This window comes from Thalassophryne amazonica, chromosome 2 (genome assembly GCF_902500255.1).
Source record: "Thalassophryne amazonica chromosome 2, fThaAma1.1, whole genome shotgun sequence".
In the NCBI taxonomy this organism is placed as follows: Eukaryota; Metazoa; Chordata; class Actinopteri; order Batrachoidiformes; family Batrachoididae; genus Thalassophryne; species Thalassophryne amazonica.
Window position 1 is genome coordinate 107,152,992 of NC_047104.1, and position 17,008 is coordinate 107,169,999.

Sequence of the window (17,008 nt, forward strand, 5' to 3'; positions counted from 1 at the left end):
TGAATAGATTCAAATAATGCATAAACTAGCTTAGGATGTTGAGGACGCAGTCCAGAAATGCCTCAAAAACAGGTGCAACTTCAGCAAAAAGTAGCATTTTGCAGCATCCCAATTTTCTGGAACTCATCAATCAGACGTTTCAACTTTAAAACATAATTTTTTTTAGGCCTTCGAGATACTGACTATTCTAGAGGTCCTAGAAAACAACACCGTTAGGTTTAGGGACTTAGAATTTTAGTATTTTTTTTCAATCTACCCATAGACTTCCCACCAAAAGCAATTTCAGGCAAATAGCGAGGCAGTCATATATTACCCTCTGATAATAATCTACCTGAAAAGGCTCTTAATGGCTGCTAAACAAGTCAGACAAGTTAATTTAAATGGTGGTGGTTGGTGGAACACAACAGATTTTTTTTTTTTTTTCTTCAGTGAAAACAGCTGGCAGAAGATGTATATATTTGGGTTTTTAAAGCATTACTGACTTGTGTTGGTTGTTTGCCTTAAAGGAAAGCTGATGTGGGAAAAATTAATACATTTGATTTTGTTTCAATACTGTTTATTAATCTTGGTCACTATTTCTGTTTTCTTCCAATACCAAATAAAAATGCTAATATCTTGATATATCAAAGCATTTGTTTTCATAGTTTAACTCAGTGTGTTGTGTAAATGTGATACAAATACGTACTTGATCGTGTCACTGTATACACACACTTACTGTCTGGCTTAAACTAATTTATTTTACAATCGCTGTCTGTTGATAAAGACAGTAAATTGAAGAAGTAAACAACAAAGATGTCACAGTGACTAGTTCAAGAATTAATTGCATGTGTCAGTACAACTGCAGTGTGAATTAATCTTTGCATCATCATGCAGCAAGGTAAACTGGCTAAAGAGTTGGACTTTGTCAGCCATCATGTCAGAACAAAATTGGATGAGTTAAAGAGGCAGGAGGTCAGCCGACTACGCACCCTGATTAAAGCCAAGCAAGACCTCGAAGGAGGAAATGGTACAGTAGGCTCTGTCATTGAATTGTGTTTAACATGCAGTTTTTAAGACTTTTTCAATATATTGATTTAACATTTATTTTTTTAAATAGCCTATGCTACGTATGGTTTTCTTTTATTTCTCTGCCCTGGGAAGACATAGCAGTGGATCACCAGGCTCTGTTGAAACAGTTTGAGTACTTAAACCACATGAACCCACATACCTTTGAAGTGGATGATCTGGATCGTCTCATCAAATCGGTAAATCTCGTGTTAGATGATTCACGAAATTGCCACTAGGGGGCATCCATATCATGCAAAAGATTTTTTTTTTTGTTTAAATTAGTCAACTAATGTACATAAGGTATTCTGAATGATAAAATTAATGTCATGATACCTTTTGGTTGGCCTATGTTGGACAATGTGAAAGTTTTTCATAGACATGCATACTGTTGCCTTTTAAATATGAGATTATACATGTATTTTAAATGCCAGCACATGGGGTGTGCAGCCAGTACATTGTGCATCAGTCCCAAGCCCAGATAAATGAGGATGGGCACCTGGTGTAAAATCTTAAATTTCAAATTAAATAGTTGAGCTGGATACAGTATACATGATTATGGTGTCTAATTTACATGGGATTTTTTTTTAAGTGTTTCTAAATAATGAAATGAAATTTATGCGCACATTAATTCAGGGACTTGATAAAGTCTGTCAGCTGTTTTTCTCTATAAATTGATTTTTATGCCAGAATGACTGGATAAAATGAATGCCTGCAGAAAAGTGTTCAGATGTATCGTGTTTGAACTAGCTTATTTATCAAATGGCCATGACGTTGCAAAGTAGATTTCCCCCCAGTTTATTTTAATGTCACATGGATGCATTTATTGCAAACCTTTTATATTTTGTTTTGTCAAGGCCACTAATGATCTGGAGAACTTTGACAAAGAGCGACATGAGGAATTCAAGCGTTATGAAATGATGAAAGAGCACGACAGACGAGAACACCTGAAGACACTGGATGAGGAAGAACGGAAGAGAGAAGAGGAGCACTATGAGGAGATGAAGAAGAAGCACGCCGATCATCCAAAAGTCAACCACCCAGTAAGTCTGCTGTTGGTATTCAGTAAAACCCGCATATAATGGATTGAGGTGGACCATTGAATTTTGTCTGTTATAATCAAAAGCCGTTATATGTATAAAACGGACAAAATTTGCTGTATGTATAAAATGAGCAAAATCTGGAGGTGCCGAACGATCTACAGGGAATCCCCAGCACCAATTAGGTTTACATATTTCCTTGATTAAAGGCCTGACCTTGAATCAGGACTTGCCTCATTTAATGACCAGGTCAAGACTTCATCTGAAAAAATGTGCATTAAAAAGATTACATTTGGTCGAGTTACTTTTTTTTCCCCAAGTCTGCTGCGTAGTGGTAACTTAAGATCCTAAAGCCTGATTTAGGATTTTTCCAGCTCTGCAACTCCATGGCCATGCAATGACGTTGACATGCGTGTGACCCTTTTAAAGTTCTCCACCACGTCTCTATGCAATTTGCTGCAGGGCAAATTGCAAAACGGTGGCTTTTTCTGGATTAATTTGTCCCTCAATGAGCTTCACTGCTTTTTACAGTCAATTTCTTTCTGTAGTTTCCTTTCATGAATTGCAGGTCACAGTCAGAAAAAACTCTGTGTAAGCCTTTTTCTGTCTCTGTGTTGTAAAGTTGGTCATATTTGCAGACTCTATGCCAAACATATTTGTTTAATGATCAAAATGTAACTGGCGTGTGCACTGCAAAAACACACAGAGGGTTCTGATCTAAAGTTATTTGGTTCGTCACACCCAGGGATATGTGTGAAACTTAACACCATATGGTGTTAAGCATTTTGTTACTAATCGTTGGTCTTGAATAAAGGCCTGCTTTGATTAGGTGCAGCACAGTTTGAAAAATGCCTGATCTTTTAATCCAAGAAATATGGTACCTACGCTTTCCTTGAATTAGCACGTGTCACTGCAGACTGGCTAGGCCACTCCAGAACCTTGATATGCTTCTTACGGAGCCACTCCTTGGTTATCCTGGCTGTGTGCTTTGGATCATTGTCATGTTGGAAGACCCATCCACAACCCATCTTCAATGTTCTAACTGAGGGAAGGAGGTTGTTCCCCAAAATCTCGCAATACATGGCCCCAGTCATCCTCTCCTTAATACAGTGCGGTCGTCCTGTCCCATGTGCAGAAAAACACACCCAAAGCATGATGCTTCCACCCCCATGCTTCACAGTAGGGATGGTGTTTTTGGGATGGTACTCAGCATTTTTCTTCCTCCAAACAGCGAGTGGAATTAAGACCAAAAAGTTCTATTTTGGTCTCATCTGACCACATAACTTTCTCCCATGACTCCTCTGGATCATCCAAATGGTCCAGGGCAAACTTAAGAAGGGCCTGGACGTGCGCTGATTTAAGCTGGGGAACCTTCCATGCCATGGCATGATTTTAACCAATGACATCTTAGTGTATTACCCACAGTAACCTTGGAAACAGTGGTGCCAGTTCTCTTCAGGTCATTGACCAGCTCCTCCCGTGCAGTTCTGGGCTGATTCCTCACCTTTCTTAGGATCATTGATACGCCACAAGGTGGGATCTTGCATGGAGCCCCAGTCCGAGGGAGATTGACAGTCATGTTTAGCTTCTTCCATTTTTTAATAATTGCTCCAGCAGTTGATCTTTTTTCAACAAGCTGCTTGGCGGTTGCCTCGTAGCCCTTTCCAGCCTTTTGGAGGTCTACAGTTTTGTCTCTGGTATCTTTGGACAGCTCTTTGGTCTTAGCCATGTTAGTAGTTGAAGTCTTACTGATTGTGTGGGGTAGACAGGTGTCTTTATGCAGCTAACGACCTCAAATAGGTGTTTCTAATTTGGAATAATAAGTGGAGTGGAGGTGGACTCTTTAGAGGCAGACTAACAGGTCTTTGCGGGCCAGAATTTCTGCTGATTGACAGGTGTTGAAATACTTATTTGCAGCAGTAACATACAAATAAATTATTTAAAAAAAAAATCATACATTGTGATTTCCAGGTTTTTGTTTTTTTTTTTGGATTACCGTATTTTCCGGACTATAAGTCGCACCGGAGTATAAGTCGCACCAGCCACTTTATCCATTATAAAGAAAAATAAACCATAAATAAGTCGCACCGGAGTATAAGTCGCACCAGCCACTTTATCCATTATAAAGAAAAATAAACCATAAATAAGTCGCACCGGAGTATAAGTCGCACCAGCCACTTTATCCATTATAAAGAAAAATAAACCATAAATAAGTCGCACCGGAGTATAAGTCGCACCAGCCACTTTATCCATTATAAAGAAAAATAAACCATAAATAAGTCGCACCGGAGTATAAGTCGCACCAGCCACTTTATCCATTATAAAGAAAAATAAACCATAAATAAGGTCCACTGGACTATAAGTCCCATGGACATACAGGTATGTTAACATGAAAAGTTCAGATGATAATATTGTGACGGCTACCGTTTTCGGATGCATATTTCACCAGTCGCAACTTGTAATCTGCAGAGTATGATTTTCTTTTTGGTGGCATTTTTTCGGGCCTTCTCCGTTGTCTTGTTATGTTATCAGTAACGTTAAAATTTTTATTTTTCTATGGTAGTCAGAAGTCGCAGGAACAGTCACACAAGCCTCGAGTGCCCTCTCGTGAGCTGCATTTTACCTACGGATATGTTTGTATTTTGCGGACCACATTGCGAGCCGAACCATGCAGCGCCTACCTGCGCAGCTCATGACCGCCCAGCGGTGTCGATCCAGCTCCTTCCAAGTGCAGACGCTAATCCTCCGCCGTCGCTCAGTGCTCCCATGCAGCTCTCAGCGTCAACTCTGCTCACACTGATATCCAAGGGTTGAAGCTGTCTTGTTAGCCGTCCCGGAATAAACACCATGTTCGTCTGCTTCAAACGCTTTTCACAATCATCGACGCCAGCTCCTTCCAAGTGCACACGCTAATCCTCCACCGTCGCTCACCCGGTGCTCCCACGCAGCTCTCAGCGTCAACTTAAACACTCTGCTCACATTGATATCCAAGGGTTGAAGCTGTTCTGTTCGCCATGCCGGAATAACAGCAAGCACCGTGTTCGTCAGCTTCACACGCTGTGGGTGAGGTGAGGAATACGCATCCAAAGTTCTGTTCTCTGATTGGTTATCGCGACCAGCGTGAACTATAGGATGGCCGTCATACTACAGTGCCCATGAAGCATTGCATTTCCTTTTCCGGTGGCCATTTTAATACATAGATCGACTCTGTCACGTAAAATTGTTTTGTTACAGTAAATTAATTGAGATCCTACCGGTATATTTTTCATTTATAAGTCGCACCGGAGTATAGGTCGCACCCCCGGCCAAAACATGTAAAAAAGTGCGACTTATAGTCCGGAAAATACGGTATGTCTCACAGTAGACATGCACCTAAGATGAAAATTTCAGATCCCTCCATGATTTCTAAGTGGGAGAACTTGCAAAATTGTAGGGTGTTCAAATACTTATTTTCCTCACTATAATGTACTGAATTTCTCCTCTTGCGCAAGTTTACGGGGAGTGATTCCTCCCCCCACCCAACTTCTTTTAGTTGAAAATGTTTAAAAATGTATGATGTTTCAACCCATAAAGTAATGCATACTGTACTTTCGTGAGTATAAGCCACAGTTTTGTGTTTTTTATTGGTTTGACAGATCCTGCGACTTAATATATGAAACAAAAATCACAGTTCACGACTACAACTTTTCTTTACAGTTGAAATGAGAAACACCATGAAACTGCCTTTTTTGTTTTATAAATGAGAGCGGTATAAACTTCCTAACGGGTCAGTTGCCTTCAGCACGTTTTGAAACAGCTGGGTGCCATTTAAAGCATTTTTTTTTTTTTTTTTTATGTGAGCGATTGTGATGGCGTTATTTTAAGCTTTTCCTCATGTCAGGTTCCAGATAAAATACAATTAACAGTCATGTTCATTTCAAGCAAATAATGCGTTTCTCAAACAGCAAAGAGTGCTGTCTAATGACCGTGTGTGGTGTTTTTTTTTTTTTTTTTTTTTTTAATGGCACAAACAAACACATACTCATTTCCACAGTAACAGTGCATCTGAGAAGTATTCACAGCGCTTTACTTCTTCCACATTTTATGTTACAGCCTTATTCCAAAATGGAGTAAGAAAATATAATATCAAAGTTCTACTCACAACACCCCATAACGACATGAAAAAATGTTTTTGATTTTTGCAAATTCATTAAAAATAAAAAATTAAGAATCACATGTACATAAATATTCACACCCTTTGCTCAATACTTTACTGATGCAGCTTGAAATGATGCATGATTTATGCAGCTGTAGTCAAACACATAATTTGCTGTGACATCTTAGGGCAGTGAGAACCAACTGAAGGAAGTGTGGGAGGAAGCTGATGGCTTAGATCCTGAAGATTTCGACCCAAAGACTTTTTTCAGCCTGCATGGTAATTCCTCTTTTTGTAAACAAGATCAGTGACCATTTGAGCTATATATATATAAATTGTTTTTGTTACAGATAACCATCTTATTGCTAATCTTTTTTTTCTTCTTCTCCCCCTCCAATCATATTGCAGATGCAAATGGAGATGGCTTCTTTGATGAACAGGAACTAGAGGCATTATTCACAAAGGAGGTAAAGTCATGGTACCTAATCAGGGTTTGACATAACAGTTGTCCCCTTGTCTGAAGCAAATAGAAATTTTCTGGAGGCATGTTAACACTTTGTATGAGCTGTCTGTCTGGACAAGCACAAAATCATAGTGGTCTAAAAGTATATTAAATCTAGGAATGCCCCGATTTGCTCAAAGACCATCTGAATTGGCCTGATAAAGGTGTTTTCTTATTGTTAATGTTGGATAAATTTAATCAGATTCACTAAAACAGTGCTCGTTTTCTCTCGCCTCATTTCATATGCACTGTGTCTGAAACTAATAGGCAGTCGGCGCCCTGCTGAGCTCGCCAGTGCACGTTTTAATAACACATTAAGATTCTGGTTTTAGTTTAATTAGGCAACAAGCCTGAGTTATTTACAAATCATCAACACTGCACATCAGTCTCTGTTTCATAGTGCGGTGTACAGTGATAATGGCCAGCATGCCCACGTTGTAAAAGTTTTAAAAACCATGTATGATTTTGTTTGGTTCAAATGCAGTGCATCCAAAAAGTATTCCCAGCGCTTCACTTTTTCCACATCTTATTATTTGGCAGCCTTATTCGAAACGGAAGTGAATTGTCACACCCCCCCCCCCCCCCCTCCAAAAAAAAAAAAAAAAAAAAAAAATTTTGTACTCACTGCACTCCGTAATCACTGGAATTTTTTTTGGGGGGGGGTGCGTGGTTGCAAATTTATTTAAAATTAAAACTAAGAACTTGCATGTACATATGTATTCACACCCTTTGCTCAGCACTATATTGATGCACCTTTGGCAACAACTAAGTCTTCTTGAATATGATACCCAAATGTGGTGCACCAGTCTTTGGGCAGTTTTGCCCGTTTCTCTTTGCAGCACCTCTCGAGCTCCATCAGGTTGCTTCAGCTATAGATGTGTGGGAAAAGAAAAGGGGTTCCACCATTTTTTTTTTGGAGGGGGGGGGGGTGCAGACCACACACACGCAGAAATGGTTGAAAAATTTAATGTGAATTTTCCTTTATTCTTTTCTTTACAAAATGAGGGAATGTGGTGTGTTAGGGCCCCTTCACACATGGTGCGATGTTTGGTCAAGTGCGCATGAAGCAGGAATTGTGTGCAAAACCTATAAAATTGTCCCTGCCTCCAACGTCTCGTACACCTGTTGCTACAACTATTTGTGCACAACAGCGGCTGAAAGACAGTGTGTGTGCGCTGTGCGAACCCATCGATCCCTCTCGCGGCAGGTGTTGGCCAAATTCCAGCTGACACACACCTAACACCGCTCATTTGGCACTTAGAAAATGTGTGGCCATTCACATTCTTGGCACGACAACAGTCTGCACACAATCACTGTCGTACTGGCAGTGAAATTTGTCTAAATTCCCCACGAGTGTGGCTTTGGTGTGTGTGCTGAACTGACAGGAAGTGTTTATTCCACATAAGCGACACAAGTGGTTCCACAGGTACCAGCTGGTTTTTGTTTTATTTATTCCACATCTTTGGCACGATATGGTGCACCTGGCACTGTGTTCCTGCTCGAAAGACACAGTCACGTGCATGAACCCTTGCACCTGGATTGTGCACGCCTGCCCGTCAGCATGATGTTTCGTGGTGCGCTAATTCGAACTGTTTCACCGTATTCGACCAAACTTCGCACTATGTGGAAAGGGGCCTTTAGCCAGAACAGTTTTGGGAACTTGTGTGAAGCACCTTGAGGCAACTTTGTTGTGATTTGGCACTATAAAAATGAAATTAAAATGGAAAAAAAAGGTTGGCTGGGGAGCGTCCGTGCACAGCCATTTTCAGATCTCTCCAGAGATGCTCAATCTGGTTCAGGTTTGGGCTCTGTCTGGGCCACTCAAGGACATTCACAGAGTTGTCCTGAAGCCTCTCCTTTGATATCTTGACTGCGTGGTTAGGGTCATTGACCTGCTGAAAGATGAATCCAGTCTGAGGTCAAGAGCACTCTGGAGCAGGTTTTCATCCAGGATGTCTCTGTACATTGTTGCATTCATCTTTCCCTCAGTCCTGACTAGTCTCCCAGGTCCTGCGGCTGAAAAACATCCCCACAGCATGATGCTGCCACCACCATGCTTCACTGCAGGGATGGTGCCTGGTTTCCTCCAATCCTGATGCCTGGTATTCACACCAAAGAGTTCAATCTTTGTCTCATCAGACCAGAGAATTTTGTTTCTCATGGTCTGAGAGTCCTTCAGGTGCCTTTTGGCAAACTTCAGGTGGGCTGCCATGTGCCTTTTACTAAGGAGTGGCTTCCATCCTGCATGGCCACTCTACCATGCAGTCCTGATTGGTGGATTGCTGGAGAGATGGTTGTCCTTCTGGAAGGTTCTCCTCTCTCCACAGAGGAATGCTGGAGATCTGACAGAGTGACCATTGGGTTCTTGGTCGCCTTCCTGATTAAGGCACTTCTGCCCCAATTGCTCAGTTTAGATGGGCGGTCAGCTCTAGGAAGGGTCCTGGTGGATCTGAACTTCTTCCATTTACAGATGATGGAGGCCATTGTGCTCATTGGAACCTTCAAAGCTGCAGAAATGCTTCTTTACACTTCCACAAATTTGTGCCTCGAGACAATTCTGTCTCAGAGGTCTGCAAAAAATTCCTTATATGTAGACGGGTGTGTGCCTTTCCAAATCAACTGAATTTACCCCAGGTGGACTCCAATTAAGCTATAGAAACATCTTGTGGAGGATCATGGAACCAGGATGTACACAAGCTCAATTTTTAGCTTCATGGCAAAGGCTGTAAATACTTGTGTACGTGTGATTTCTTAGGGGTTTATTGTATCTTTTTAATAAATGTGCAAAAATCTCCAAAAAGAGCTTTTTTCACATTGTCATTATGGGATGTTGTGAGTAGAATTTTGAGGGGAAAAAAATTAATTTCATCCATTTTGGAATAAGGGTGTAACATAAAATGTGGAAAAAGTGAAGCACTGTGAATATTTTCCAGATGCTCTGTATGCACCAAGCCTGTTTCTGACAGATGATGCAGTCAATCATCTAACGCTTTCCACATGAATTAGGTTTTCGTTTTTGACATGTTTGTGTTCCTCCCGCTCGGAGACTATACTGGTGCATAGCCAGAGGTGCAAGGGGTCTGAATAGCCCATGGAGCCACATTTGAGTCGAGGTCTACTTTTGATGACACTTTTTTGTACATAATATATACTAGCAAACTACCCGCCCTATGGGTGGGAACCTTGCCAGGTGAAGATTTTGAATGCTGAAATCATATATCCTGGAATGGAATTAAAAGCAATATGGAATCACTGGTTATACATTTTGACACAACTATTTCCGCCTCAGTATCACCAGCGGTGGTGGGTGACCGGATCCAAATATTGTTAATATCAATACCAAAGTTGGTATCGATATTGATTGATACTGGTGTAATGAGATTGATACTTTATTTTCAGTAAGTGCACTGATGGGGATACATTTTGTTTTTATTTTTTGTGTTTTATCTCCTGAACACGCAGTCTACTTGAAATTCTACTTGTTTTATAACTTTTATTGTGGATTGATCATTTTGTTTATTCAAGAAAAAAAATCTAGATAAGAAGTGCAATTAGGGAGGACGTTTTATTTAATTTTTGTCTTTTAATTTTTGAACCCTATCTGGGGAAAAAAGAGAATTTGTTCTTGAATGGTAATTTGGTTTGATAATATTTAAAAATCCAGACATGACAACGTATGGCAAAAATTTTTGTTACTGTTCAATTGTTTCTGAACAAAAACTTTCATTGTGATAATAAAGCATCTGTTTACCTATAAACTTTGCCCAAAAACACAAATTTAGCAATTTGATGATGCATCCACCTTAATTATTAAAAATTATCAATAGTGGCCCTGCATTTACTTGGTATTGGATCAATACCAAATCTTGCAGTATTGCACACCAGTAATCACCACTACTACACTCCACTCTCCTGCCACAGAACTTCTGGGTACACAATGTTGTTTCATTCCTGGCTGAATGTATCAGTTTGTCCCTCAATGAGCTCCACTTCATTGTACAATCATCAACCTCCAAACTAGTGGTATGGTACATGCAATTTCCCTCCATGAATTGCAAGTCATTTGAGCGTCTTTGTAGTGTTTATTTGCAGACATGTCTGCCAACTGTTCCTCTATTTGATACATGATCGGAATGTAATCGGCATGCGTGCCGCAAAAACTTTTAAAATATGATGGGAGAGGAAGGAGTGAAAGCAAAAAAGTGACCAGTCACAGTCCCTCTGTCATTTAGCAGGTGCACGTCAGGCTCCAGAGAGGGTTTGCAGCCAGGCAGAGGGTTCTGATCTGAAGCAGTTGTCTTTGGTTCATCACACCCAGAGATATGTGTGAAACTTAACACTGTACTACAGTGCAGGCAGCAAGCAGCATTTTGTTAATAATCGTTGGTCTAGAATTATGGCCTGCATCGTTTAGGCCCCGGGTCTGAGCATGGTTTGAAAAAAATAAAAGCCTGGACTTTTAATTAAGGAAATACAGTACCCACTTTCCTCAAATCGGCAAGTTTCAGTGCTGAACTTCATTTCGTTCCTCTGTTGCGACTGGGCAATCCCAGACTGTCCGGGACATGGAAGGGTTTTTTTTTATGTAAATCATTCAATTTTCAATTTATTTTCATTTATATAATGCCAAATCACAACACTCAAAGTGTAGCTGTTACGACAGTTGTCGTAAAGCAGGACTGGTTGGTTGCTGCGGTGACACTGTGTTGCTCCTGTGTGGCGCTTAAGCTAAACTTAGCATGTGGACATCCCAAACTTTTAGAGCTGTCAAGTTTTAAAATAAGATTTGTGCAGCAACGGGAAAAATGAACTGTGTTTTCTCAGGAAACATGGTAAGAATTTTTATCTCCCTGGAAAATAAACATTCTGCTGTTCAAACAAGATTTTAGACAAGATTATGTGACTTTTTTTCACTAATCTAGACTTTCTTTCATTGTAAAAAAAAAAAAAAAAAAAAAAAAAAAGACATTGTGGCTTTGAATGGATTTAGGCTGCATGAATTTACACAAGAATATAAGTGACTTTTTACTATAAGGTATGTTATTGATATTTTACCATGATTTTCCAAATATTCTACTAAGCTTTTTCTATTCTTTTTAGTCTTCATGAATTTCATGTAGTTTAATTGTTCTGAGTTAATGCATAATTTGGTATACAATTAAAAGGAAAATCATTCCAGGTCCTACTTCCATGTCATATTCTGTTATTTCAACATCATCGACAGGTCAAATAAAAGGTTGAATGTAGGATCTTTACCTCCACCAAGGAGGTTATGTTTTCGGTCGAGTTTGTTTGTTTGTTTGTCTGTCTGTTTGTCAGCAGGATAACTCAAAACGTTTTGAACGGATTTTGATGAAATTTTGTGGAGTGGTTGGAAATGACAAGAGGAACAAGTGATTAAATTTTAGTGGTGATCCGGATCCAGGAATTTTTTTAAAGGGTTCTTTGCCATTGCAGGATGGGGGAATTTTGACATTCTGGTTTCTAACTCCACAAAAACAAGGCAGAAAGGCTTGAAAAAAATTAGGGTGTAACATAGTCAAATGTTCTATCAAACAACAAAGTTTGGTGATGATCGGATCCGGATTCCGGATCTGGTGATCCAGAATATGCGAAAATATAGGGAAAATAGAAAATGTCAGTGTGAGGTGACAAATGAAGCTAGAGATGCGCAACTAACACCAAATTGTAGCTGAATCTGTACTGATTCAGTAAGGTGTCATCAGATTTGATGTAGCTTCAAATGTTATGGAGCTAGATCCAGAAGAAAACCGCCATTACCGAAAAATCGTTTTTATACAATAACCTTTGAACTAATAAAGACATAAAAGTGATTCCAAGTTCTAGTGGTATGTTTTTATGGTCAAGGATGTCAAATATAAAGGAAAAAGGAAAGAAAAGTGTATGTATCATAGTTTTGGTTGTAACACTGAATTGTTGAATAGATCACTGTGCCAAGGAGGGAATCTCTTTAGGGTCAGTGACCCTATGTCCTTGTTTATAGAAGTGTTTCATAAATGTTAAAAAATTCATATATTTGCAGTTTAGTTGAATAATAAACTGAATTTTGTCTATTTGTTTTTGTCTAAGCACATGCAATATCAATATCAGTGCTCAGATGACAGTAGCTTCTGGGAAAGGTGCAAGTTGCAATAAACTGTGATGCCAAGCGCTAAGGATACATGCTATCCAGTCACAGCAGATGAAACTTTTTGAGCAAACATCATTGTTAGACTTTTTTAGGTTCAATGATTCCATGGCGTGTAGATGTTATGGCGTCAGTGACCCCATGGCCTTGGCGGAAGTTTGCACTCTGAGTGCTTCTAGTTTAAATATGCACTAATTTTGAGATTTGTTCTTCCAGGAGATGCTGAAAAAGTATCATTAGATAAAAATTTAATTCTGGGGCTCCACAGAGCCCTAGACCCCAGCCCCCCCCCTTGCAGATTTTCCTCAGATTTCACAATTTTCATTTCACAGCCCTGGTTAAGGCTTGTATATAGGCCGAGAAACTTGATTTTTTTTTTTTTTTTTTAAACATGGATCAGCCTCTGAACAGCACTCAGACACTAAGGAGGTGAAAATTGGAATTTTAAAAGCAAAACAGGTCTATAAAATGAAGCTGGAGAACAAGATGGTGATGAATAACCTTGGATCTGCTTGGTCAAGCATGAAAGCCATTGCAGCACTCTGAAGCCAGTAGTATCATCTCTTTTGATGGCTTTCACTCTAATTTTGAATTTGCAAATGCTCTTAACTGTTTTTATACACGTTTTGGTGCTTTTGATTTTAGCCAGGAAATACAGGAAGTGAGTCATAAAGTGTGTGACAATCAGCACTTTTTTATTTCCCAGAAGGATGTTGAAAAATCCTTCTGTTCCCTCAAACCAAGCAAAAGCTGTGGTTCTGATATTTGTGGCCGTTTGCTGAAATCATGTGGGAAAGAGGTGAGCTATATTTTGAATCAGTCTTTAAAGATGCAGCATGTATCAAGAGTCTGGATGCCGTTGTTATCCCTGTGCCAAAAATCAGTTCTCCCAAGACCCTCAGTGATTTCAGACCAATCGCACTAACATTGATTAGAATGAAATGTTATGAGAAACTTGTAAGATTGGAAATTTTGAAGACAGCGGCGCATGACATTGATCCCATGCAATTCATTTATAGGCCCAACAGAGGAGTAGAAGATGCTACAGTCACTTTATTGAATTTGCTTTTTAAACATCTGGAGGGGAAAGGAACACATGCAAGACTTTTATTTATTGACTTTTCATCTGCTTTTAACACAGTCCAGCCCCATGTGTTAGCCTTGAGGCTTTTAGAACATTTTAAAGTAAGTAACAATTCTGTGGGCTGGATTTTGAATTTTTTAACTGACAGAACACAGAGTGAGAGTGAACGGAACCGTTTTGGATCAGGTTACATCCTCCACTGGTTCCCCACAAGGATGTGTTCTCTCTCTCTCTCCTTTTTTGTTCATCCTCTATACAAACGTGCTGTAGCAGCAGAGAGGATAGAACTGTTTTAAGGTATGCAGATGAGACAGTTATTGTCAGCCTGCTGAACAACAATGATAGGAGTCACGGCCCAGTTGTTACTGATTTCCTTGACTGGTGAAGTAAGTATTTTCTTGAGATGAACATTTCTAAAACAAAAGACATGATTAACTTTCGTAAAAAACTGTTCTTACAGTCAAGAGGCAACAGTTTTAAAAGGTCAGACAGTGGAGTGTGTCAGCACATATAAATATCTTGGAACTGCCATTGATGACAAACTGAACTTTGAGCCAAACTGTGATGCTGTACAAAAAGGGACACCAGCGCATTTGTTGTCTGAGAAAACTGTCCACTTTTAACATTGACAGAACCATGCTGACCTTGTTTTATCATGCTTTTATAGAATCAGTTTTATCCTTCTGTCTTGTTTCATGGTTTGAAAGCGAGTACCTCAAAAACAAAAATTGTTTAAACCAAATTGTGAAAGGGTTGAGCACGCTGATTGGAGAGTCTCAGCTTCAGCCAGAATCCCTCTTTACTAAACAGGTACAGAGGATAGCTGGTTTGATTCTGAGATGACTCCACCCTCTTCATAGTGAGTTTCAGCTGCTCCCTTCAGGTCAGAGGTTTAGGGTACCAGCTTGTAAAACCAAATGCTACAAAAACAGTTTTGTACCAGCAGCCATCAGTGCTGTTAACAAGTAACAGAAATTTTATTTATATATTTATTTTTTGTATAGTTTCTTTTACCTTGTTTTTATGAACAGCACATTTTTATTTATTTGAGTTTTTAATCATTTGGCTTGGTATGACATGTTTATAGACTTTTTATCTATTGATGTTTTAACTCATCTTGCTTTTATTTTATCTTGGGACCATCTTTTTTGTTATTTTAGCTTTTTAGCACTGTCGTTGCTTTGTCTTGTTCTGTGTTTCGCTGTGTCTACCAAACGAGATTGCGCACTCACTGTAAACCAGTTTTACCCAAGGGTATAATAAATTGAATCTGAATCAGATGGTGGCGGTAATGCAGCTGTTGCTCTGCCAATCCTGATAAAACTTCACAGAAGCATTGTGGCTAGTTGGTATGCTAATGCTTTAGTCTGAGATGATAGTACTGAATGCCAAATATGTGTGAGTGGCATGCAAAAATTACTCTCCCACCCATGTTACCCAGTATCTAGATGGACAACACAGAATGAAGCAATCAGATAAGCCATTTTGGTATGATGCAGGAACAGATGGACATTTCACACTCCCAGCCAGATGGTGGCGGTAACGCAGTTGTCTGTCTGGCAACCACCATGAAATGTCATAGAAGAAGCATTGTGGCTAGTTAGCCTGCTAATACTTTTGTCTGAGGTGATGGTACCTAATTATATATATACCTGAGGCCAACACAGAATCCCCCCCCCCATGTTACTCTAGAGGCTACATAGATGACACAAAACGAAAATCACTGGTGTGATGGAGGATCAGACGGACATTTGGTGAATTATAGTTTAGATTTAACAACTGAAACATTTAATCACTGTTGCACTGAGTGTCCTTTCTTTACTCCTGCAGTTCTGCACTAATTGGAATTGAAGAGCCATATAAAAAATCTTTACTTCTTTTTTCCAAATTTTCAATGGGTGCACAACGCAAAAATAGTAGAATAAGATAAGAAAAGCCTTTATTCATCCCTCAATGGGGAAATTTCAGTGTCACATCGCAGCATAGAACAGTAGGAATAGAAGGGCATGCAATAAAACAGCTAAGTATCTCTTAAAAAAAATAACAAGAACTAAAAAAAAAGCACTGAGTGCCAGGTAACGCTAAGGCTACCATTGTTCAGTACTGCACTGCTGGGATGATATACACTGTCGGGATGTAAAAGTGATCAGATAAAGTGACTTCAGCGTGAAATGTACGATAAGTTACTCTGATATTTACAATATGGACAGGTTAAAATATAGTAGGTAAAGTGACTTAAGTTTGCACCATAAGTTAAATTATTGCACTAATAAATTGACATGGTTATTGTCCTGGTTGCTATGGTTACCACAGTACTAGCATTGTTCATTGTACAGTCTGACAGCAGCCGGGAGAAACGATCTGCGGAATCTCTCCCTCACACAGTAAGGGTGGATGAGTCTGTCACTGAAACTGCTCTCCAGAGCAGACAGAACGTCCTGCAGGGGGTGACACTCATGGTCCAGCATAGATTTAAGTTTAGCCAGGACCCTCCTGTCCCCCACCTCCTGCACAGAGTCCAGAGGACAGCCCAGGACAGAGCAGGATTTCCTGATGATCGTTTTTCTTGACGTTTTGACCGTTGGGGTTTTTAACATAATTATTGTATGGCCTTGCCTTACAATATAAAGCACCTTGGGGCAACTGTTGTGATTTGGCGCTATATAAATAAAATTGATTGATTGATTGATTATCCAGTTTTTCCTGTCCCTCTCTGTGACGCTGCTGCTCCAGCAGACCACACCGTACAGGATGGCTGAAGCCACCACAGAGAATATGGCACACAAAGCTTAATATTGAGACCTGCTAATGCTGTTTACGACTTAGTGAATGTTTTTGAGCTGATTGTCTGTCTGATTTTATTTATTTTTTTTAGCTGGAAAAAATTTATGATCCAACTAATGAAGAGGATGACATGGTGGAGATGGAAGAAGAGAGGCTACGTATGAGGGAGCATGTTATGAATGAGGTACACAAACACACTTATTTTCCACAGGAAATGAGACCAACTCCAAACTGCATAAACTTTTTTTTTTCAGTTTCAAGAAAAAGGTCA

The 17,008-nt window shown here is 39.6% G+C and overlaps 1 protein-coding gene across 2 annotated transcripts in view; it reads left to right on the plus strand.

Annotated features, from left to right (window-relative positions):
- nucb2a (nucleobindin 2a) overlaps positions 1–17,008 on the plus strand; it is a 38,121-nt gene that overhangs the window by 8,820 nt on the left and 12,293 nt on the right. For both annotated transcript variants that reach the window (XM_034191337.1, XM_034191342.1), the window contains 6 exons: positions 874–1,006; positions 1,141–1,244; positions 1,902–2,087; positions 6,408–6,498; positions 6,628–6,686; positions 16,829–16,921. In XM_034191337.1, coding sequence (XP_034047228.1) covers positions 874–1,006; positions 1,141–1,244; positions 1,902–2,087; positions 6,408–6,498; positions 6,628–6,686; positions 16,829–16,921 — 666 coding nt within the window. The remainder of the gene's footprint in view (positions 1–873; positions 1,007–1,140; positions 1,245–1,901; positions 2,088–6,407; positions 6,499–6,627; positions 6,687–16,828; positions 16,922–17,008) is intronic.